The sequence below is a fragment of the Cygnus olor genome, chromosome Z (assembly GCF_009769625.2).
Source record: "Cygnus olor isolate bCygOlo1 chromosome Z, bCygOlo1.pri.v2, whole genome shotgun sequence".
NCBI lineage: Eukaryota > Metazoa > Chordata > Aves > Anseriformes > Anatidae > Cygnus > Cygnus olor.
Window position 1 is genome coordinate 14909113 of NC_049198.1, and position 26344 is coordinate 14935456.

Here is a 26344-nt window from a genome sequence, read left to right on the forward strand (position 1 = left end):
TTTGAAAAGATGACCTCACTATCCACAGACAAGCATTTTCATCACTTCGCAACCATCCAATTTATCATTCACTATGTGGTTAATGGAATTTGTCTTCATTTGTCACCCAGTGCTATTTTCAGAGTGGAGCCACACGCTAACATCAATAATAAACATCTCAAATGCCATCACTTCTACAGCAGTTTTAATCAAAAGGTGGAAAACACTTCTCTAAGGACTATCTATGTAGTCTATTATTTGACTTGATTGAAAAACAAGTCATTACAAAAATGAATGTGATAATTATGTTTGAGACCTGACATGGAAACTAGTAAGAAGAGTGAACATGTAGAATGTGGCTGTTGGCTGAGTTTTGAGTTTTTTTGTGCTTTGTTATTTCTGTTCATCAAATCCCTCCACCCTCAGCCAAGACCTTGAGGATTTTATGTGTGCTGAGGTATGACATGCTGGTGTGAATAGAAGTTAATCCTTTAATGCTCCTAATGGCAGAACAGAACAGCATGGAAAACAGTAACCATAGACACAACCTGAGATTTTTAATCTTTTCTTTATTGATTGTTTTGCAAATACAGAGTAGGACTTTGATGTATAGTTTGCAGAGCTTACAGTACAACTACATTTTATATCATCATTCATTTTTTGCTTTTTCAGGGACAAAAGTCAATAAAATACAAAATGAATTAAGTCCAACATGATAACAGTAGAATCATCATCATCTTCAGGACAAAGAGCATCAGCTGTCTTTGTCTTGTGAAGTGCTGTGAAGCAGGCATAGTATCAGTGATGTCCCAATAAACCATAAACCTTCACACATACCAGCTTTCTTACAGCCATGGAAGAGAAAGAGGGATGAGAATCTCTCATCCCCATAATACCGATCATCACAACTACTGCTCAGAGTATACCTTACCTACAAACCATACTTGTGTCCACAGAGAAGGCAATACTTTGGAGTGTTTTAATTTCTAATCCTACCTTATAAATCTAAATTTAAACAGCAGAATCAGAACTTGTTGTAATTAGCTTTTGCAGACACATGACATTTTCATAATGTGGTATTTCATGTGATATTCTACCACAACATAATGTCTTCAAGATAAAAAATGTAAGTGTGACATACAGATATTTGCACCACCGGAATATACTGAGAGCGCCTATTTTCCTTACTTCCCCGGTCTTCAGCACCATATTGACTTTCGCCCTCTTGCATTACACTGGTGCAAGTAAGAGTAGACACAAAATTCAAATATCCACCATGTATGACATTTTTCAAAGCACTCTTCCATGCTCTTGATCCAAGCTGAAGAGAAAGCATAACCTGTTGCACAGATCATAGCTGGTTATTCCCCACAACACCCCTGTGAGGTAGGAAGAAAAACATCCCCTTTTCTAGGAAACAAGACAGAGAGCACAGATGACAATTTTCAAGGCAATACGTAGAGAATTGGAAAAGCTAAAATGTGGGAGTTCATGGCTCCTAATTCTTTGTGTCAGAAATCAAGGTCCTGAACTCCCAGACATTATCAGGTCATCAGTCTTTTTATAAGCCATATATCAAGGATAATTATGGCTTCTGTGCGTATGCCAGCAAAGCATAGTTCAATGGAAGAAGCAGCATATACTTGAAGCTGCCCTCAGACACTTCTCCCATGCCCTATATATGCCAATAAAGTATGCTGTAATTAACTAATAAGTACTACGACTAATATAACATAGGTAATTGCAATAGATCAACACTTCATTTTAGATTTCTTTAAGACTTCCCCGGCTATTTAAATAATTTTATTTCTGGATAAGTTATTAAATCTCCTCCCCTGTACAATAGTTTTTATATTCTCCTCTAAAAATATCATCCATTCTGGTTGATCTCTATGAGAGCTTTAAGTGATGATGGACAAGAAACTTTCAGGGACCAGATCCATCCCCTCAAAGTAGCTCTTTTTTTTTTTTTTTTTTTTTTTGCTGTGTGCTGCACCGCAAGGGTCAGAACTGTCACTGAAGTGTTTTTGTGGAGCATGGCAGACATCTCTTGGCTGCTCTGTCTGAAACCAAAATTGTTTCACAAAGCTGAAAGTCACCTTTTTATATAGCGACTTTTAATCTGCAAAACCTCTCTGAGTAGAACCACTTAGATCACTCCACAGCAGTAGAAATGGCCAAACATCAAGAAAATAACTTGTTTGGAATGAGGGAATATGCACAGGGAGTATTAATAGAGAAAGTATGAAAAATAAAGCTAGGTAAAAATGTTGCTAATCCTGGATATTCTGGAGCACTTTGATCAACATAGTTTCAGGCCTTGCACACAAATTAACTATCAAAGAAATCACTTGTATATGTTCAGTAATGAAATTAACACTAGTCTGTAAAAGACATTTCTTTCTCATGTGCTTGGCATTAAGGTATTGCCTACACATTTAGGCTATACAACGGCCATTAGCACCCATTAGCTCAAGTCATACAGCTTAGTTATTATGGGAGTACTTTTGTACTAATGTAAAGGTGCTTACAAAGGTATTTTGTTTATTCCTTTGTGAGAAGAACAACAACATATTCTGGTATTGACAGGAGACTAACAAGGAACTGCTTAGAGTAATTATTACTCAACAAAAATAATTTCTCTAATCAACAGTTTTACTGCTGTAAAACCCATGTGTGGGATAAGACGAATTTTATAACTGCCCCATGAAAAATTAGTATTTCTTATACAAGGTTACTAGTGCAGTACAAAGGCTAGTACTGGAGCTAATATTGCAGGAGTTTCATATCTGGTTCCCTAGAAATGTGTTACATTCCTTCCACACATGCACTGAATACATCATCCATCTAGTATCAAAATTCCCTTCTACACCATACCCCAACACTGCTTACCACATTTATGATAGGCATATCTATATAATTCTTTGTGCATATACATTTTACATATTTTTCAGTCACTTAATTTCCTTCTATCAAACATCAAACATCAAATATATGTCAAGAATTATTTTCACTGAAGTGTTTTAAGCATTCCTATTTAGATGAATGATGGAAACTATCCTACCTGGAAAGAACACTGTAGAAGAACACTGTATTTTAACAGATGCAGACTTCCAGTATTTCTAACCAATTCATGCTCTGTATAATGAAGATCCATTGTGCTAATCTGGGATGTGAGATCCAATGCTGTCATAACTGTGTTGCTTGTTTGCAAAAACGGTTAGTTTGTAATTAAAACAGCGAAAGTAAGATCTTTACCAAATAGCAGAACCAGTATGAGAGAATGACTTTTCATATTGATTGTCTCATGGTTTGCATTCTAGTTATCATGAGTTTGGGTTCCAAACTCTCTAATTTTTGCTGATGTCTTGATTCTTAAGTGGTACAAACTTACTGCTTCGTATTCCCTTCGGAAGCAATCTCCCAAATGCCCACAGCATTTTCCTCCCATATGTAACACTGGAAGGGCAGACCTCGCTCCAGAAACAGCCTTCATTTGCCTTTGAATGGAGGTAGGGAGGAGAAAAGATTATATCCGAAGAGTAAGAGCAGTTCATGTGGGACAACTGTACAGCTATCAGTTGTTTGCAGGGGAATGGAAACATGTTTTTATCTTCCTCCTGCAAACTAGCCCCATTCTAGCTTGTACAATTTAAATAGAAGGGGTGAGAGCTGGACTGTGGGCGGTGCATGCCATCTTAACGCCATCAGACACTGTTGAAGCAGCAGATACATTCAGGGCTAAGGGCCCCACTGATAGAAACAGTTTTGTCACAGCCTCATTAAAAGGTTCTGGAAAAGGGAAGTCCATATTCCTGATGGCTTTCTGAAGATGCATGCATTTGCTATACACCACTCCAGAAGAAAGACACATTACAGGAAAAGAAACATAGTAAATGCTGTAGTTAAAGAGCAACAGAGTGATTTGTAACTGAGCAACATCAGCAAAAGCAGAGGCAATTGTAAGTTTGCATGGTCATTTCCTGAATCTGTGTAAAAAACGTATTATTTGGCAGAGAGACTACAAGGCATTTTTTTTGACAATGTTCACTAACATTTTAGTATAACATTATTTGAAATTTAGGGAATAAATTCACCCTTCTGTTAAAATTGGTAATGCTATGAAAGTAAAATTTCATTTAGGCTGATAGTCATGGCCTGAGTTTAACTAGCTGGAAACTACTTACAAAGCCCTTAAAAAAAAAAAAAAAAAAAAAAAAAAAAAAAAAAAAGGAAAATTGCAAAACAGTCATGGATTTTTCTTCACTGAGCTCCCATTTGGAAACAAGCCTTCTGGCAAGTGAAGCCCAAACTGTGCTCCAGGTTTAAATCTGCCTCATAGGTATCAGTTTTGGTGAAACCTATCAAGAAGGAGGGAAAAAACAGGATAGTTAACATACAAATATAGCGGTACAACCTGTAGTTTCCTTCCACCTTTATTAACAATGTGCCACTGAAGAATAGAGACACTGTATTTATTTAAACCCATATACTTGCTTTATTTCAGACAAACGCTGCCACCACTAAATTTCTGATGCAGAAATACAAGACACACGTAGTGCTAGTACCCAGCCTCTAAATTTCCTTTACTTTGAGTTGGGTTATTGATTTAAGAATGCAAGCAGGTTAATCCTGGACAGCTGAACCTCTACTTGCCCCTGTTAACTGTGTGGTCTTTGTGGAGGGCTTCCAGTGCCAGCAGAAATGATAGCTGAACTCAGGTGAAGCAGCAACTCAATTATACAACATATAGGATGGCGTGTGAACATCTCAAGAACAAGCCATGGCTTTGTTAATACTGGACCATAAAAGGCCATAGTTTGTGCACAGCGGGGCAGTGCTTGCCATGAACATCAATAACAGAGGTAGCTAGAGACGGGCTGGTGCTTCAACCTTCACCTAGTCCACTTGCATTCATGCACCAATACACCTAACGATGCAGAGGCAACAACGCAGATGATACTCAATACCTGACTGAATCACAACGTCAGTATTAAAACAAGCATGCCAAAGAATCCTAAACTAATACTTTCCCTTCTTTGCTCAACTGCTAAGTTCATCCTGTTTTTTCCTCCCAACACACCTGGAGATGGGATGCTGTGTGTCAATGGTAGGTCTGCACAGAAGTAGTCAACTAGAGTTGTGGAACATGCATATTAGCAGGCAGTGTACAATCAAATGTATACATATACCATATACCTACAGTATAATATATGTATAGTGTACATATAGTGCAATACCTCTAATTTTAACTATTATTGATTTTAAAGTTGCCTTCTTCCATTCACATTCATTTTTATGTCAGGACACACATACTGTTTTAATTCTATACAGTCATAAAATCTGTTAGTTGTATTATAAGATATCCAGCAGACCAAAAATAAAACATATTAAGCCTAAATAGGAAAGTGGATGAAGACTGAAGGTATAAATGGGAGTAATGCAGAGAAGAGTTCAGAGCAGCATTGGTTAACAACTGTTTGAACCATGACTGCAGATCTACATAACACCCTGAGGAAAACCTCTCCGCAGAAGATCCAAGACTCATTAAATATATCCTGTTCTCAGCCTTATTCAAATGCCCCAGGATGAGGATCAAAAACAATTTGTGTGATCTTAGTCTTTCTAGAGGAAAGACAGTACCACAGATATGTGGCTCCTCGTTGGTTAGTGTGTCCCACTGAAACATCACATTCTGCATTCCTTCTGCCTCCTTATCCCACCTTTTTCACTTAATAGTACTGAACAAGCCAACTTACAAAAGAATGATATATATGGGCCTTTTCCAAGCACAGGGAAGGCTGTATTTCCAAACATATAGGACTGTATTTCCTATACCAGTTTGATTTCTAAGTTATCCTTCCTCCAGCCACAAAATGTCACTGCCTATAACTTTATGAGAATAGTGACTGAGAAAAGCTTAACTTGTGAAGAGTGTGTTTAATATATCAAATGCTAATGAAATGTCTTCAGTGGATGTAAACTGTTCACTGATTTTTCAAAGTTCTGCATGAATGAGGATAATAAATAGATGTAACAGCTATAGGTGCAAAGGAGCTGGAAAAAATAAACATTCCCGAGCTAGTTCCAGACATATTTCAACATTTCCAACTCGAAGTGGGCATGTACCTCGTTTTATTTGGGCCTGTTTCTGCCTCACCTAGGGATGGTGGTACTGAGATAAAGACAAAAGTTGGAGGATGAAGACAGTACCATTAAAATCTGTATTCTGCAAATAATGACAAAAGGCAATTAATGGAGGAGATTATTGTTTTTCTGCTAGATTTTGGTACTATCAAAACCTCAAGTGTTTTACATGTCAATGAACATATTACATTAAATGTAATTCCTGCACATTTGATGTAAGCAACTGTCATTTGTGTGTACCACTATTCGTGTCTGAAAGGCTCTGATCCCCAGGAGTGCAGAAGTGCCATTGTGCCTGCTGAACAGAGGTGGCAAGAGCCCAGCACCGCTAAGAACTGGATGCAATTAGAAATGTTTGCTCTAAATAAATGTGATTAAATAAGCAGAAAAATGCTAACATAAGGAAAGGGATGGTCTGGGCTTGAAAAACAAGAAATAATCAAGTCTGAAATGTAGAAAGCCTCCTGAATCTGCTAATTTAAATACCAGCAGACTCAGTCAATTCGGTATCACTCTGCTAACAGCACAGCATTTGATAAGGGCTGAATGCGCTTGACAAAGGCTATTTTACAGTACACAGATGCATAGTTGCTACTTTCCTGCAGTACATCCTAAGCAACACATTTTCAATGTTATTTCACTTACAGGAAGAACAGCTGATCTTGGAAGCTCCAACAGGCTTTGCTAATGTTGAACAGGCAGTACTGGGAGCTGCTTGCCTTTGCAGTCTGGTATGCAGCCCCAGACCTGCTAAGAGGAAGACCCTAGCTGAGGACACATGGCCTCAGGGACTCCCTAGAATTCAAGCTTGTTGACTTCCTGATTTCCAGCCCCAAATAACACTTTTCAGCTACACAAACATCCCTATGCTGATTTCGTTATGTTTATTTACAGCGAGCAGCTCTTTCAAGGGCTGATTCTGAATGATGCTGAGTCCCAGTAACTTCTAATGATCTCATCAGGAGTACAAAAGCAAGTTATTGTGCAGAGCAGAGCAGAGAAGAGAAGCATAACTGTTAAAATAATAAAAGTAGCTTATCCCTTATTAACTCCTAATTATTTGAAATTGCAGATAAATGCAAACCGCATTTCTAACATCTGCTTTTGTAGAAAAATCTGCTCCTACTGTGAGTTCTGTAGTGGGGATGATTGATAAGGAAAAAACACAACATCCATTTAAAAATGGATTCAATCCTGCAACAGCCCATTTCCTCAAAGTAAAATATATTTCCAGAAGCTAAAACCACGTCCTCTGGTATTTTGCACTCACTGACTGGAGCTTAGACAGTCAATTATTTTTAAACATACACTAGTCAAATGCTGTTCAACTACCTAATTTTTCCTTTGTCCTAGCAGATGCTTTTCCTAAACTCTGTATTATCTTTTAAGAACCTTTTTTGTAAAGCTGAGCTCTCAAATTATATTTAAAAAAAGGAAATAATTTTTTATCTCTATTTTATTTCAGGTTAAGCAAACTTACTGTGATGATCTTTACAATGATCTTTACATCTGCAAATGTATGGTTTCTCCGTCTGTTTTCTCACAGTCTCATCAAAGGTATAAACCAGCACAAGCCAAAACAGATTACCTGCCAAAGTAACCTACATGCTAGGCAGCAGTAAATATGATTTAAGCACATGAGATAAGCCAACACTTCGTCTTCACAGTGCAGTAAAATTGAGGTTGAATTGTTTATTTTGGATATGATGCCAGTCTAAAATCAAGATTGTTGACTCTAAATCCTTTTTCCTTTGTCATTTTCATGTTGCAAATGTCCTTTAGGTGATGTTTTCCCAAATAAGCAGGCTGTGAAAATGGGAATGTATAGCCAAATGTGTCTCAAAAGCCACAAACACTATAAAGCTCTCCCCTCCCAAAGAGAAGTAGCTTGCACAGGGAGAGATACTTGTATATGAAGGCAGAGTCATTCCTGAAATTCTCACTAGTAACAAACATAGAGATATGCTAATTTTAGTTCAGATTGTTCTATGCATTCACTGAAAAGCTGTAAGAAAAGGGATAGCTCCTCTTTTTCCACCTATTAGTTCTGTTCCAAACTACTAAAACATACGATTCAAAAAAACCCTGCTTTAGCTATACAGTATCCCTTAAGTTCCTTGTCATCAATATAGACAAGATACCTCATTCAGTGTACGTAATTGCAAGCACAACTGTTACTCTTGCAAAGAGGCCTCAGGCAGAGCATTGAAATTTGGAAAAACAGACCAAGGATACTGCTTTCTAAACAACTGCTTACCACTGTGCTCAAGTCTCTTTATTTTCCCAACTTCAAAATTAAGCGCTGTAAGTGTTCACTGTTTATGAGAATCAGGCCCTCAAGGGTCTAACATCATGCAACAGTGACCCAGTCTTGCTGTCACTGATGTCAGTATCAGTTTTGCTGAAGATTTCAATCAGAGGAGGAGGACTGGGTCACCGTGACCTGGAAACATGTTTAGTGGAAACAAAGAAAGATGAAAGGAAAGGAGGAAAAGCAGAAAGAAAGAAAATGGGAGAAAGGAAGTGTTCTTCTGTGTCATGACTTTAATAAACAAATCATGGTAGTTCACTCCTTCCATTTGCAGGGCTGTAGAGATTTCAGGAGCTTTTAAGGAGCTACCAACCAGAATGTAAAGTCAACCTATGCACATACCCGGGCAGAGGTCAGCACAGTACATGGTTTGCAAGCATTTATGGAAGCTGCATGCTTTAAGATAAATATATAAAATTGCATAAACCAAGCAGCATCTACATTTTTCATGCCTACAGATCCTTTAGTGCAGCTCATGATTTCATGTATGACCAAGGCAGCTGTACAAAGCAGACTGCACTAGAGTTTGTCTTCATGAACCAGGAAATAGGGTGGCACTGAAGAGTCCCCTCCAGAACCTGGTCTGACAGATCCCAGAGACACTGACAGCGCTATACTTCTCATCAAGTGCTAACCCAAGGATCCAAAATTTATACCACTCTTTTGTAACATTTACAGGAAAGCACTAATGGGACAGTGGGTGGTGTTAATCTTTTCTTTGGTCCTAATAGTCCTAATAAAAATTTATTTGAACTCTTTGGTCCCCACTTCTTCCACTGCCTTCAACATGGGCTCCTGGAGTTTACTGCAGGTAATACATGCTCAATTAAACATATACAAATGTAACTATGTATTTAGGCCACCTGAACCAAAAAGAAACCAACTCCTTCCAAACAAACAAGTTTGGAACATATAAGGGATGGTGTCTTCTGATAGGAAAGTACTTTCCTGTAGTTTCAGTCTATTTAAACGGTTACTAAACATGACACTCTTCAAATCCAGCCCATAGTTAATCCTCAAACTAAATACATCAGAACTACGCAAGTGACTGATTGCCATAGATACAAATCTACAAGGTCATTTTTATCCTTTGGTATTGGGTGCTAGCTGTTTGAGAGGTTGATCAGCTGAAGAAAAAGAAGCCCTGATACTGACATTTTAAAAAATGTATCATTTTTTTCCTAAATCATAGACAGAAGTGAATGAATAATTTCTTTTGCACATGGAATTGCTAAATATAGAAGCTTGCCACTACTGTAAAGTAAAAAATAAAAATGACTTCCACAAAATGTTACATAGAAAATGAATAATAGAGCAAAGTGATTTTGTAGCAATTTCCTGCACTCTGCAGTCGCAGGTTACTCATATTTAACAGAACATTTTTTATTTACGGATAAATGAATATTTTCTTACAAGCGAACAGCTTTTTATTTAAAATATTTAAAATTCCACAAGAAAAGCATACACCATCACATTTGGTTGTCAAAAATGCTCTCTAATGGACATGGAATTAATTAAATTCCACGCGTTCATTACTCAGAATATTTTAATTATTAACAATTGTATGTTCAAAGCCTTAATAACAAACTCTTTCACATAATAACTGTTCTTCAATCTTACATTTATGTGCCCTAGCCCTGCTTCTCTTAACTCTGTGAAGAGGAAGAATACTACACTTCACTATCAAAAAGAATACTACACTTCACTACCAAATATTTCTCAACCATTTTTACAGCACCCAAGGAATACCCGTCAGACTCACTGTCCTCACCAAGAAAGGGCTGACCTGCCCCAACTTCACAACACAAGAAAAATATTTTTTGATATCCATGCAGGACAAGGCCATGACAAAACTGTATTTGTTATTGGCTATACCTACAGAATCAGTTACACTCCAGCGCACTACATTTTTCCATTAACAAGCCAGTTTTGTGTTAGCATTAAATGAGGCTTAAGACAGAATGTGAAGGTAAAATGGCAGTGGGTTTATGGATTAAGAACAAGGCACTGGAAAAGGAAAGATATCAACAGTATAGCATCCCACTAAAACAGGAGCTTTGAGATGTCCCTGTCCATGGCAGGGGGGTTGGAACTAGTTATCTTTAAGGTCCCTTCCAACCCAAACCATTCTGTGATTCTATGATTCTGTGATGTAATTGTCTGGCAGTAGTAACCAGGGTGGATGCATGCATGTAGTGATCCCTGTTGAGAAGACTCACAGCCCCACCTAAAATTAGAGAATTAGGTAAACTTTGACAGTGGAAGTACAAATATTCAACCACCTTTCAGACTCCCCTTTCAGCTCACCAGCTCCCCTCTTCAAAGCATACAGGGAATTGAGGTTCCCTTTCCACACTGCCCTTTTTACTCCTAGCTATTCCTCCATCTTTTCTGTTTTTTTCCACCTGGATTCTAATACCATTACCTAATATAATCATATTAGGTTAGCCTTAAAATATCCCATAAACTCTCTTCCTGGGTAAATCTACCCATGCCTCACCTTTAAGGAAGAAACTTACTGTACCTACGAGTCTTGAGGGGATGATTATTTGTGAATACTCATTCAGACACCAGAGTATATTTGTTTGGGAATATATTTGTATATATTTGTTTGTGAAATGACTTACTGCAAAGTCACAGCCAGTGCTTTTCTTGATGTCATCCACTGACAGTCCTTCCCAGATTTCCACAAGGGTGAGCCCCTTCTTTTTGTCCACATCAAACACAGCCTGTCAGGTTCAAATAGAACACAATTAATTTTTTTAATGTATATAAAAGAAGGAGGAAGTGAGTAGTGATACTGTACAAAGTAATGTTCTGAAAAGAGTTACTTCAGTAACAAATGATGCCGTTAAAAACTGGTTTCACTTTTCTGAATGAACAGTAATGATTTCTGCAGCATTTATCCGTACCTAAAAGAATCTAAAGTATAAGATATGTTGATTTTGTGGAAAAAATGTGCAACTGTTCTTTGCTGTACGAAATAAAGACTGTGCCTCCTGCTCCGATCTGGCACAAAGGAAAGGGCTGAGATATTCTCTGCTGCAACACAATGTCTACCAAGAGATCACAAAAGAAAATAGGGAAAGCCATTGTCTCCCTCACCCTTCTGTTTTGTTTTTAGGCCAGCAGAGAGGTACAGGGTGCCTGATCACCTTATCAGATGATGAGCTTCTCCAATAGCTATTAAACACTCAGTTCTAATTTTAGTATTTTCAGAAGCTAGCAATGAACGAGGTTTCTTGTTTTATTTTCAATAACAAGCCTAGGGAGAAGTGGCTGAAGGAGCAAAGGCTATTCTTTCTGACGTCTTCACAAGACATGCTTTACACTTCTGAGGCTCACAAACACATCAAATAAGAACACCTGTAAAACAGAATGCGCTTTAATGGGGCCTGCCAGAGGTAAGTATATAGGTTGCAATCTAGTTGCCAGGGAAACTATAAGGTCTATATTAATTTTTCTAAAATGCAATCAGTAGGAAAAGTCCAGTGAAAATTGAACTGGGAGTGAAAGTGAAGTCTTATGCACCCACAGAAGTGTGCTGAAGCTTGATAGTCCTCTGGACATATAGGACTGATTTATGGCTTCACTAAGTGCAAATCACACCTGACAAATTTGGTGGCCTTCTAAAACAGGGTTACAGCATTGGTGGATAAGGGAAAAGCAACTAGCGTCGCGTACTTCGACTTGGGCAAAGCATTTGACACTGTCCTTTATGACATTCCTGTCTCTAAATTGGAGAGACATGGATTTGAGAGATGGACCACTCAGTGGATAAAGGATTGGCCTGATGGTCCCGTTCAATGAGTTACAGTAAATGCTCAATATCCAGGTGGAGACCAGTGAAGAGCGATGTCACTGAGGAGTCAGTATTGGGACCAGCACTACTCATCATCGTTGCTGATGACATAAAGGGTGGGATTAAGTGCACCCTTAGCAAGTTTGCCAATGACACCAAGCTGCGTGGTGTGGTTGATACTGGAGGGAAGGGATGCCGTCCTGAGGAACACTGATAAGCTTCAGAGGTGGGCCCATGCGAACCTCACAAAGTTCAACAAGACCAAGGGCAAGGTCCTGCACCTGGGCCAGGGCAAACCCAAACACGAAGACAGGCTGGGAGAACCCACTGAGAGTAGCCCTGTGGAGAACGACTTGAGGGTTCTGGTGGTGAAAAGCTTAACTCAGCATGAGCCAGCAGTGTGCACTTGCAGCCCAGAAGGCCAACCATATTCCGGGTTGCATCAAAAGCATCGTGGCCAGCAGAGTGAGGGAGGGGATTCTCCCCCTCTGCTCTGCCTTCACGAGGCTCCACCTGGAGTCCTGCACTTAGCTCTGGGGCCCCCAGCACAAGAAACACGTGGAACTGTTGGATTGAATCCAGAGGAGGGCCATGAGGATGACCAGAGGGCTGGAGCATCTATCCTATGAAGAACAGCTGAGAAGGCTCTGGGAAGACATTATACCAGTTTTTCAAGTACACAAAGGGGGCCTGCAGGAAATCTGGAGAGGAACTTTCTACAAGGGCACGTAGCAATAGGACAAGGAGCAGTGTCTCTAAACTAAAAGAGGGTAGATTGAGACTATACATGAGGAAGAAATGCTTTACTGTAAGGTTGGTGAAGCACTGGCACTGGCTGCCCGGAGAAGCTGTGGATGCCCCATCCCTGGCAGTGCTCAAGGCCAGGCTGGATGGGGCTCTGGGCAACCTGGTCTGGTGGAAGGCGTCCCTGCCCATGGTGGGGGTTAGAACTAGGTGATATTTAGGGTCCTTTCCAACCCAAACCATTCTCTTGGACTGAAATAGCTTTTCTGAGTTTTGAAAGAGAGGCTGGGTGTAAGGAGCATCCACCCTAGGAAGCTAGAGCAGAAACAGTTCAGAATACAATCTAAGAACTGTTGTGCATTTGTGTCATCTTTTAATAAAACAGACGGATTTGATGAGTGGTGACTCAGAAAATTTCTGCATGTTGTTTATTTTCTGTCAGCCTTTATTCAGTTCATTTTTTTTGTACCTTACATTTGTATGTGGCCAGTTAGTAGAAAACTGCATTATAACTTGCCCATTTTCATTTAGTTTCCCTTCCTTTGTCGAGGAAAACTTTAAATGACAGTAGCAATATACCACTGGGTAAAAATAAATTCTCTATCCACACCTTTGAAGTATTCTCCTTTGTATGACAGATGGCTCACAGAGGGACTACTCTAAGCCTTTAAAAATGTAAACATTGATAATAAAAGGAGTATGATTACAGCAAAAATCCCAAGTCACTTATCCTCTGCTGAAAAGATCCACTAACGTACTTTGAGCATCAGCAATATCAGATGCTCACAAGGACTTGCATTGGACAGTAAATTGCTTCACAAGTGGAATCAAGTAAGGACAAAAGAATTAAAGCCCTGCTACAGCTACAGGTCATATTTCCCTGAAAGTCTGTAGTATACACCAAGAAAGATGCTAATCGTCTGACATGTATGTGCTACAGAACCGTTGCCCTGCATGTATACTTGAGGAAAACGTGTATTCCAGGATTTGCACTCATGAGGTGAATTTTCAAGTATACTTTGGGAAAAATAAGCAGATACATACTTTGCATACTTCTCATGGATGGCATCTCTCTTCTGAAGGCGTCTAAGAACATCATCTGGTATGCTTGATGTCAATGGTGAGAGATTTAAAAGGAAAAATGAGCCACCAGGTCTCTGGAACTGAACTCCAAGGGAATTTTTTAGCCTTCACTGGTCACATCTACTGAACATATTATTCACTTTTACTAAGCTTTACTGCTTTTACTGAGTTGCACTTCTTAGGAATAGAGGAACAAACTATTGACAAGAAAAGCACTTTACCTTCTCTGTAATGATGCGGTTTACACATTGTTTCCCAGTAAGTGGTAAATTGCATTTTTCCAAGATTTTATGGACATTGCCCTGTGTTAAACAATATACAGACAAACGTTAATTTAAAAAAAAACAATGCAACTTACTCACAATGCAAATATGTACTTGAAAAGGGAAAATCACAGCTGTAGGTATTCAGTGTTACTGAAACATTCACTGTATTCAGAATACTCTCCGAATTCATGTCTATTGCACATTACACCTCTGGCAATTTGGGACAGTTGTAAATAAAACCCTAGATATGGGATGATGACGAATAGGAGTCTTACTGCACCACTGAGTGGGCTCCTGTGTTTACAACTTCTGCATACTTCTGCTTAATGATTTGCAATGTGAGGATAAGATACACATGGGACCTCACTGATGACATATAAAGGACAAAAATTAGACAAAAATGACATTGTGGGCATGACATTTCTGTCTTATACTTTATTATGAACAGTATTTGCAGGATCAGCCATACACACAGGCATTTCAAATCCCTAGGGCTCAAGTGCCCAGTCATGCTTTGAAACTAGTAAATTGAGTTTCTTTTCCCACATTCAATTCCCATTTCCTCCATCCCTCCAGGAAAGCACAGAAGCACACTAAGAGGTGAGTGAGATACACTCATCTTCAAGTACTACAGAGAAGTTACATTATATTTATTCTAGACAGAACAAATTAGCCCGCATGTATGGTAGAAAAGAATGTATGTGAAGAAAACAGGATTTACTCTACAGCATTTCCTTTTTTTAGGGCATCAAACTGCAGCTACTCTAAATATTGGGAAAAATATTACCTAATGAAAAAACATAGCTTCTGTCACAAAGTTGGCTGTGTAAGGTTTGGATGGCATGGTTTTATGTTCTTTTCCCTCTTTTTTTTTTTTTTTTAATAGGTCACAAATGGCTTTAGATCTTTCTAAATCTGCAATAGCCGAAATAGCTCCAAATGGATATGACAGATTACCATGTTTTTAGTCAGGATCTTGTGAGCCTTATACACAGGTAGCATTAAGTGCACATTTTTCCCATTATTATACGAGTTTTTTCTCTAATTATCGATTTTCAATTGTGCATTTCAAAACTCTTGGAGTACTACATGTCCCATTTAACTATCTGAATGCAATACTTTTTAAATTTACAATCATCAATTTGTCTTAAGGCTTAATATAAATTGGGGAACCATATCTCAGCCAGTTTGATTCCCAAGTGATAGCAAAACGAGCAGCGCATGTGCTTTTCCATTTATCTTTTTCAGTGAATAACTATTTTTTCATTATAATTATAATTATATTGGCAAGATCCACATCTGGTATCAAGGCAACTACTCTGATGAAACTTGATCACTCTTTACAAAAATGACAACTTGTGATAGTATGTTACTTTCAATTGATCAACTTTTATCTTGTCTATCTTAAGGACCTTCCTGCACCTTTTTCTTAAGAGCCAAGGTTAACCTGCACTATCTGTAGTATCCTCAGTAACATATCAGGTGTAATTCTAAGGCATTGAATTGCAGTATCTCTTCTTGCTGTCTAGTTGAGACTGAAATAACATGGACTTGAAGAGCTGACAGCCTGAATGGCTCCTGTGACCCTAAGAACTGATATGTTCCAGCTTTTTAACAGAAGAGCTGAACATGACTGTATTACCAGTTACCATGAAAAGTGACTTTTAGAACTCTTCCATCAGGACACTATCAGAATGGGAATCCAAATAGAATTGCATGAATTTTTTCTGTCTGAATTTATACAGGATTTGCTCAGATAAAGGAAGAAAAGACTGTCATGTTGATATCCAAAGTCTTAAGGTGTTTCAGTCTGCTTCCTCTAAATTCTGCTACTGAAGAACCAAAAATGCTCATAATTTTCCAAACACATCAAAAATCAAAACTATTCACAATGACAGAAAAGTTTTCAATTCAGTGCTCTTACGTTTCAGCCACGTCCAAATCACTTGTTTAAAACTAGTTTTCATTTTATTTTTTGAACGGTGTAGACAACTCATTTCACAACATGAAACAATTACCAGCCATTACTTTATTATGTTTTGCAAAACATGTCAATAATGGGGGGGTGAAGGACTTTTATTTTTCTTAGGCAGTATATAGCTGAATGGGCACAGTGAGTGTTCAGAGATTAAATAACAACTCAACATTCTATTACTGTTCTTCACAGTTACAAACAAAAAAAAAAGTAATTCAGCAAAAAATACATTAAGAACTTTCATAACAAATTAGACTCAAGACCATTTACCAAGTGTCTCACAGTGGCCTAAGCACATAGAACAAAAATTGAGCCACCCTTGAACAGGTATGCCCTTCTGGTTCCTGAGATGCTGTGACATATGCATTTCTTGAGCTAGAGACTGCTTCTGGTCAATGCTATTTAATTGTCACTGATGAACTTGAATTCTTAACAGTTTAATGCCTTTCATATATATTCAATACTTTGAGCTCTTATATCATCCTGCCAAAGATCCACAACTTCATTAGTTGGCTATGAAAAATACTTCTTGCTGTTTGAGACGTGCTTATTGCTCTTTTCAGTTGGCTACCCTTATTTCTTTTGTAAGGCAGTGACTAGCCATCCTGCATCCCTGTCTTTATTATTTTACACAGTTCTATGCTACCCTGCCTCAATGACATTTCTTAAAATGAAGTCTTCTACAAAAGTCATTTAAAGTCATTTTTCTTCCATATCTTTCAGTTTTAATTTAATATAAACATTTTAGTAATTAAAAATTTAATCACTTTAGGGCAAAGGGTAATTAGTTTTATTTTTAAATAAAGGAAAATTGAGTACTGCTTTGAGCGTGAAGACAGGTAATAGTTTCACCCCCGTAAGTAACTGTAAATTGTATTTTGCATGCATTGCAAGGACTCAGCCTATTGCTGTCTTTGAAAACTGCAAAATGCATACTCAAAGGAGTACACTCTTAGAAAAATGTATTTTAATGTTACAATGCTTACATATGGATGAAATAACAGTTTGAGAAAATCTTTGTGGTAAAGAAATAAAAAGGTGTAAATATAAGATCAGCTCTGTAAGAAGCAGTCACCCCAACAGAAGGCTTCTGACTTTCAGAACTGGTGTCACAGGTGCTATATTTGCTTGTCCATCACCTCCCTGCCTTTCCAAGGAGCATCTAAAAATGCTGTAAAAGCAGATTCTGATTTTTGAATACTAGATTTCTATACTTCATCTTGTCCATTTTTGGACAAACAAGAAGCAGCCCCAAAAGAGGACAGGTAAGAAGAAAGAGCACTAAGAATACTGGGAGCCTTCCATTTTAAAGTAAGGATAAAATTGAAAAATCACCTATGTAGGTTAGTTTTGCAGTGCCTTCTTATAAAAGCAGAATAAATAATTTATGAAAGCCTGTAATAGGCTTTCTAGAAGTGCACACCAGGCACCCCATCAATATAAAGGCCCGTCTTATGTATATGTATACCAAAATAAATAAGTCTATGCCTGAACTGTTTATCAGAGTGAATCCGTGTTCCTATCTTCTTAAGTTTCAGTGTTCCTATTGACTAAAAACAACAATTAAACAACTTCCAAACATTGTACTGACAAAAGAGTTTGGTAATAGTGCTATTAAGAGATAAATTGTCATAAATAATTACAGTGTGTGGGCTCTGACCCTTAACTGAATTCTACAGTAACTTGAAGTCTAACAAATATTTATTCAGATGACATTAATACCTGAAGTATGTGTCTGAGCAAATGGATAATTACACATCCAATTTGGTGGGTGAGGAGGGACTGTGACAGGGATACAGTCAGGATGCTTTGCACTTTTACTTATTTACACGTGCACACAATAACTATTGGGTCAATCTCAGTCCTGCTGCTTAGAACGTGCTACTTGAGGACACAACGTAGTATGAATTGTCCGATTTCAAAAAAAAAAAAAGTTTAAAAACATGGAAAATGAAGATTCATTGCCTAAATCACATTTAAAAAAAAAAAAACACACAACCCCACAACCATTAATATATTTAGCTTATCATGCAAATTCCTTATGAATTCTGGCAGGAATATTGATCTTAAATACACACAGCTAATTCTTATTGCAGACACATAACAAAATTGGAATAACAAGCACAGAAATGAAACAGGAAGTTAATTTTTAAACATTTGTTTTAGTTCTCCAGGAATAGAAGATTTTGTCCTTTGGCTCATTTTTCTCAGTTTGGACAGTCCCACTCTAGAAGTTTCAAATGACAAGTTTCCTATGACCTTCTGGGGGAGACTGCTTACTTCTATAAGCCTCCATAAAGTCATCTCTAGATTAACCTCTAGAACATAGTGGTATAACATGAAAGGCAGCCTGCATTGCATCATGCCAAAAAGATCTGTTTTATCAAGCTGTCAGTACCAATATGACTGACAGCTTCAAAGGTAAATATCTATCCATCATAACAAATATTTAGCCACGGGGAACCTCATTTCTCAAATTATTCTGAGGTAAAGAGTAAAATCTCTAGGGTAGCATCTACTGTAGCTCTGGCAATTACCACTCATTAAATATGCATGAAGCAACTAAAAAATGCGTGCAGCTTTTAAAATATCAAATTAATATTTCATTTTTTCTATGGTGAATGATTAACTTACAAGAGTCAAGGAACCATACTAACCTATCCTCCTGTTGTATCCCCCTCATAACTAGCAGCAAAACTGTCAAATCCTCACAAAGTGACAGAAGAAGTATGAATGTAAAAAGTCTTCTTTATTACTATTTTTTTTCTTGCTACAGCATAAGAGACTTATATAGAAAGAAGCAGCAGAGCCTTACCTTGGCTGAGTGCTCCATGGTGACAACAACTTTGGTCTGGGCACTGGATACCAGGTCCATGGCGCCCCCCATTCCTTTCACCATCTTACCCTAAAATGAGATTTTTAATAGAAATGTAACATTTCTACCAAAATGAAAAACAAACAAACAAACAAACAAAAACAGAAAGAACATATTGGCTGCAATGACAGGACAAGGTATTTATCTTTTTCCTGTGTAGAAAACCCACATTATTCATGACCACTGTATTCAAACACTACCAGAGCTTCCCCTGAGAGGAAACAGTTGTATCATCCTAGGGTCTATGTGATGCAAACAGGAGGAGAACAATGAGTGGAATAAGGACCCACTGCCATGTGAGGCGTCCTGGGTGTAACTTACATCTGAACAGTGACAGTGGGAGCCCTGATGCTGAGGAGCAATTAAGCTACTTCCAATGGTTCTAATACTGTAAAAACAAAGTGTTCGTTCTCACAATGTTAGAAATCTCATTGTCTCAAAAGTAAATAACTGATTTTAAATGTAACAACAAGAACATCAGAGCAGTCTCCACCTGCCAGTTCAGAAAGACATTGCTTGTATCACTAGATTAGCATAAACCATTCTTTTTATTCCATTCCAGATGTATTTGGATGTCATTTCAGAACAGGGGCAATAAATGAGTTTGAATCAGTACTCACTTCTGTTTGTCCTTCAAGCCAAGAAATGCCTTCTGCCTCTGTGACTCCTCCTTTTTTTTTTTTTTAAAGAGTGTCACAATTGCACCTGTCATCACAACAGCTGTATTATGGCTTGGTGTTCAACTTTTCATAATGCTGTGACATTCAACCCCTGACTGCTTCCAACATCTTAAACTGAATGCATCTGATCTTGGAAGGTAAGCAGCAAGGCTTGCTTGGCTTGCCGGGCTCAGCAAACTTCTGATGCGCAATGACCTTGAGTACTATCTTCTACTAGTATGAGGAGTCACTTTTGGACAACAAACACCAGAGTACCCGCCAAAACCACAAGCTAACAACTTCATGTGTCGCTCCTGAGTTGCTGGGGAGGGGACCTGCATGATAGGTAAAGTTAGCAGGAAACATGAGGCAAGGAATTTTGGAGATTAAAATCAACTATTTTGTCTCAAATATTTCGTATTCATTCTGTTTTAGCTGCTTGTTATCTGTCATTAAAATGAATGAAGTACAGAAATATATTGTATGCTGTTTTATACTAGGCCTAAAATTATATGGTTAAACAACTTGGAAACTTCCTAGCATAAAGCTTTTCTCTTATGCTTTTGTTTATTAGTTATATAGTTCGGTACCATTAGCAGCCATGGCCCATGACGCAGAACACATGGAAGAGACTTGCCTCATTAAGCTGTCAGGACAGCAATTTATTGAAAACCTCTTCATCATAATGAAGGCAATACACATAAAAAAAATTGTTTTGTACAGTGAAGAATAAATCATATCTTCCTTTATCTATAAACGAGCCCTTCAGATTTTCTTATATCAGAGTAATATTAATTACATTAACACTCCTATTAAATATTTCTTTGCAAACACAAACCTAAAAGAGATGACAGGATTTATCTCTGTATTTGGCTTCCCGGCACAGCTCTGATCATTCTCAAACCCACCTTGAAATACAGAGCTCTTACAGAGACTGCAGTGACCTCTCATCAGCCTGCCAGAGGGTCACTGACAAGATAATGCAGAGTAGCTGAAGACAACGTATTATCTCCCCAGTAACTCAAAATAAGTTCGCATCAAGGATTATGCTATCAACGCTCCTACCCTGGCAACACCATTAGTTCACTTTTCAGGACTCAGTTCTATTACCTAGTAAAGAGCTACAGCAATTAGGAAACATCTGAAGAAATAGCTGCAGATAAAGGGCAATGACAAATGTACTGCTGAAGAAGCTGTCATAGAGTAATCTGACAAGAGATTTCATTCCTTCATGTACATGGGAACAGGAAAAAGCAAGTAGAGTTGAGAAGGACTTGAGGACCTTTAAATCACTGTATCTGCTGTTGTTCAAGCAAACATTCTCGTCACTGTACAGTGACTGGTAGGTAAAGCAAATTATTTAAGCATTATCTCCAAATAGCCAAGCATGCTTTTATTTTGAGTAGTATCCAAAGGAGAAGAGCCTTACATTATTCTCAGTGCACCTACCAAAGTCTCACAATGTGCCCTGTCCTGCACGCCGTATTAGAACAGGGCCAGCTGCATTCTAAATTTGAATTAAAATACTCCAGTCAAAAATGTGATTCCCAGAAGACATTTTGTTTCTTTTTGCTTAGGAGAAACATGCAGACCAAACCAGTTTTGATATTTATAAACACTGCACATTTACAAGCAATAAGCAATTTTTTCTTTTGAATTTTAATATTATATTTAATTGCCTCTGTCAAAAGTCAGACTTTCATTTCAATCCTTTACAAATTTAAAGGCAATCTGCCATAGAAAAACATTTTCACTTCCTGGAGACCACCTGCAACAACCAACACTGATGTGAAACCTCTGATAACAGCTAGGTTGGCTTGATAATGCTGAACACTAACTGGGTTGAGAGCTATACATTTCACTTTAAAAAACTAGAGATCATTTTTATTTATTTTTGAGTGAACAGGCCAAATTGCAGATGGTAATTATTTTTTTTTGCTCGTCAACTTGGTAAGGCATTTAATAACAATGTTAATAACATACATAATGCTAACTTGTTTTATGTAACTCATTAAAAAGAATATTTCAAATAAGAAATGACTAAAGTGCACGTGCAAGTTTCCTGCTCCTTCTAAGCACGCTAAGGCCCAGCCTTTGCATGTTTGTTTTTCCAAAAGATGAGCTTTTTAAGTTCCCAAACACATTAGTGCTGCTAGCTTAAGAAACCAGAAGGAAAGACTTAGTTTATTGGCAGTGCTTCAAACTATCAGTGCCCTATTAAAAAAACAACTACTACTTCACCAGCAAGAGCTTGAAGTGAGCAGAAAACGTGTTTTGAATTTGCCATGTGCTTCCTGAAAGGTCCAGCATTGGGAATACTTATAAACAGGGTTACACAGAAGGCAGAAACAAGCTGACAGTTCCCTTGCAGCTATATTGTTCAAACCATTAGTTAAAAGGTCCAGGTTGCAAGGAGGAATTCTGCCTCTGGCGTCATGCTCCTTCTTAGCAGTTCTTGCTACGTCTCAGACCAAGTAATCTTCGGGTGCAAGAGGAGGACAGTCATGGACCTGATGGATTTTTATTTGTTTATTTCAAAGATATTCAGCAATTTTGCTTCCTGACAGCCATTTAAAAAAAAATGGGAGGGGGGATTTCTTATAATGCCTATGTATTGCAAACCAAATTATTTGGTTACTATAGTGATGGGGCATTTTAAAGAAAATATTATAGAAGGGTACATATTTTCTCATTTGATGTCTTCATATCTGAACAACATTTGGGTGGTCAAAATATGATGTTAAAGAGCCTGAAAAAGTCACTCAGCTTAACAGTAATTCCTAAGCAGAAACCTTTCTGTTGGTTTGATCAGACGGAGGCAATCTGTAGGATTCCAACAGAAACTTGTGAGTACTCCAAAGCAGGTGAGACAGTCAAGAATTTTTTCAAGAGAATGAAGTTTTTCTACAATGATGTTGCAAGAAAGATACTAGAGGAAGCAGGTAACAGCATTTATATGGAAAGGAAGCAGCATTTATACGGAAAATCTAGACAGACTAAAGCAAGGTGACTGAAAGAAAAGAGAATGTCTCAGGAGCCTTCAAACACTATTAAAGTCTTGAATCCATCCTGTTGTCCTGCATTTTTCCTCTGCATTCCTGGCAGCAAGAACTTTTCTTCCATAGCTGAATTCTGTAGCTACTCCCAACATCATAGGATAAAAGGCATCTGAATTGGTCTGGTTAAGTTAAAAGAACATTATCTTTTGAGACAAACAGATATCCCATCAACAGTGCAGCAAAGCATGATGTGTTCAAGAAACAGTAAAAACTTATCAGTGCTAAATGCAGAGTTTTAAGGATGAGAAAACAGATGGAAATAAAAGCTTGAATAATTATCAAAGGAGAAGTAAGGTGAAAATGTATACCAGTTTGAAAAGGAACTGAGCTATCTCCCTCTCCATGTTGCCAACTGACCTAATTATGTATTAAATGAGCAGGATTCAGTCAGGTTTTCTTTCTTTCCATTATGTAAGAATACATTTACCTCACACATTGCTCAAAATTAGTAGAATATCTGTTGTAAAAAGCTTACATAACATTATGAATGCTTCTAGTTTAAGCTACAGTCCTTACGTAGGCTTCCCATTCAATCTGAATTTTGAAGCATGTCCCTGGAAAGACCTTGAACAAATTACCTAGGATGAGAGAATTAAGATTTCAACATTTAAAATTTGTGTTGATTTTAAAGGTGGAAACAAAGTTTTCAGACGCCTCCTTCACCTTCCTGGAGTGACTACAAGCAGAATGAAAAAAAAAACCTACAAACCTTAAACACATCCATAAGCAAAGCCATTCAAATGCTCCACACTTCACAACGGTGTTTACAGGGAATGCCCATAAGGTCTCTGACAGATACAGACAATACAGACGTGGACTAGGTGGCAAGTACAGAAGCCATGCTAATGTTGGCTTAATTATGAAAGAAATAATTATGTCTTGCCAAGGAAAGCTACCAAAATTCAGAACAACCAGAACAGTGTGAACTCCACAAAGAAAAGCAGAAATGAAGGTAATGCAGTGGATACAGGATAACTCCATCACCACTGCCTATGGTGCTAATACTGCAGTCAAAGGATAAACCTCTTCCGCTCTGCCCCTCTCCTCAGCAGTACTTCTGGACTCCTAACACACCTTAGTTCCACTAGTCTTCTTCCCCTTTTTACAGCTACTGTCTGTCTTCACAGATGTGGTGGCTTCAAGTGACATGCACAGGTCATCAGCACAACGTGCAATATTTATCAAAAGTATCTCAGCAGCTGTTGTGGGTGTAGATTTATTTATTTTTTGCATACTAGCAAAGACCTTAGCTTTGCACAAAAATATGTCAATCAGAAGGTAACAAAAATACATATGCATAAATCTATTCTAAGTAAATAGAAATGTAGATCACAATCCTTTTCCCATTGCTAGTAGCCTTGTTCTGTGTTTAAAGGAAAGGTATGCTTATAGTTGATTATAAAATGATAGCCATAACTCATCCTGTATTTCACTTTTCATTTCTTCAGCAAAAAAGACTAGATAAAGACTATCAAGAGAGACAGAGAAAGCTGAACGTGAAATATTCTGAATGTCAACTATGACAGCTAGATTAGATTTTACTGAGTATGACTGAATAAACATTAAGAAGAAAATCCAGGAAATCATTAATGGGATTTAATTGGTGCAGGCAATGGAACAACACAGCGCAGAGTTAATACTGGCTGAATGCAATAAATTGAGCCCAGCCCAAATGCACAACAGGTTGAAGATTATATACATATTTATATTTTAAGAATGTACAAAATAATATTTTAATTCCAGGGCTTACCCATGCAGAAAATGACCTGATTTTCACAAATGCTGACCAGATATTTCCTAACATATGCAATGAACAGCAAAATTTAAAAGTACAAGTTTTGAAAGGATGGAATACAGGCTCTTGAGTGACTTATAATACTTGGCAAAATTTATCAATAAATTTTCACTAAAATGTAGCATACACAAGTGCAATAACTATATTTGTATTTTTACCTTCCAGGAGCAGAAAATTAAGATAGCATGGGATACATGCAAAGAAAGTTAGTCAAATTTTGCTCATTTACTTTCCTGTAAAACTAACATGAAATAACTGTTGGCAACAGTTTCAAATGATTGAGAGAAATTCAAATAAATTGCATCTCAAGAGCAACTCAAAACAGTCTGTGACATGCTTCATTGAAATGAATTGGCTTTATAATGATTAATGTTATTTCAGTGTAATGGGGCAGTTAAACCTTCCATTTACGTTTGCATTCCATTCCCCAAGCACGCACCATACTGTGCAATAATTAAATATTATTGTCAACATAATACTAGTCTCACCTGAAAGTCACGGTTCCACACAGCAGTCACAATTGTTACTACTAACCACAGATCAAAAGCCTTTTGACATATGCTCATATTTTTGAGACAAGCAGAATTTCTTCAGCTGCTCTCATTATACAGATGCCTAACACATAGCTGACACTTCCCACATTGAAAATGTAGGAGAGAATATGAATAAAATACCAACAGTGAGCTCCTATATTCCCTCCATTATGCTGTCTGCAGAAGAGGAATAAACACAAACAAATTGGACAGAAAATGCTCTCAGAAAGGTGGAAGGAGAGAGCTAACACACGCTTTCTCCTTTGAGGCTCCAGGACTCTTCCAATGGCAGTAAATTCATGCCACATTCTGAAGAGCTCTCCAGGGCTTCCAGGCACACGCTTATGCGAGAGAAACTATAAACTGATATACTACTGTAGTCTTCATTCCAAGACAGGTGTCCATGAAAAACTAGTATCTAAAACTAACTTCATATTAAAACAATATCCCGCTGAAACTTAGATTTGAAGGGAAAATCTAGGTAACTACAGGTCCTGTCCTTCCTCTGTGTTAAATTGCTGTTGCATATGCTCTACTCAGCCATGTCCTAGACATTGAAGTCAGATTAGTACTCAGAGACAGCCACAGTCACTAAGCCTAATTAATCTGCATATTTTCTATTTATACAGAATTTATCTAATTGGTAGTGCTTTATTCATTTTATAAACAATAATTGTAAAAATATTTCTCATAAATTTTCTTACAACAACATGTTGTACAACTTAGAACACAGACAGTTTGATTGCACTCTGTGCAACAGACAGTTACCGGACAGTGTCTTTGGATTCAAAATGAAGACAAAGTTTATTCAACAACTCTCCTATTCAAAGAAAGAGGCAGACAGGCTGCAATAGCGCTCCTTAGAGAAGAGCCTACAATGCTCTTAGGCTTCCAAGGATACTTGCTTTTTTTTTCTCCCACCATTAACAATGAACATTTCAAGCCAGAAAAGCTCTTGTTGTGGAGCCCTCCGCTTTTAGATTAGATGCTACAAATAGTAACTTAAAAACAAAACAAACTTTAACTCCTGCAATCACATACTCAGCTGCCCTCTGCCACAGTGTACTTTCATTTTAAAATGAAAGTTTCTACCAACAAACACGCAGTTCCCCTTAT

The 26344-nt window shown here is 37.8% G+C and overlaps 1 protein-coding gene across 1 annotated transcript in view; it reads right to left on the minus strand.

Moving 5' to 3' along the window:
* Positions 1-531: 531 nt before the first annotated feature.
* Positions 532-26344, minus strand: part of OXCT1 (3-oxoacid CoA-transferase 1) — an 89360-nt gene continuing 63547 nt past the window's right edge. Inside the window, exons 14-17 of the mRNA XM_040540086.1 lie at positions 19123-19212; positions 14288-14368; positions 11065-11166; positions 532-4340 (exon numbers count right to left, since the gene is read on the minus strand). Coding sequence (XP_040396020.1) covers positions 4305-4340; positions 11065-11166; positions 14288-14368; positions 19123-19212 — 309 coding nt within the window. The 3' untranslated portion in view covers positions 532-4304. The remainder of the gene's footprint in view (positions 4341-11064; positions 11167-14287; positions 14369-19122; positions 19213-26344) is intronic.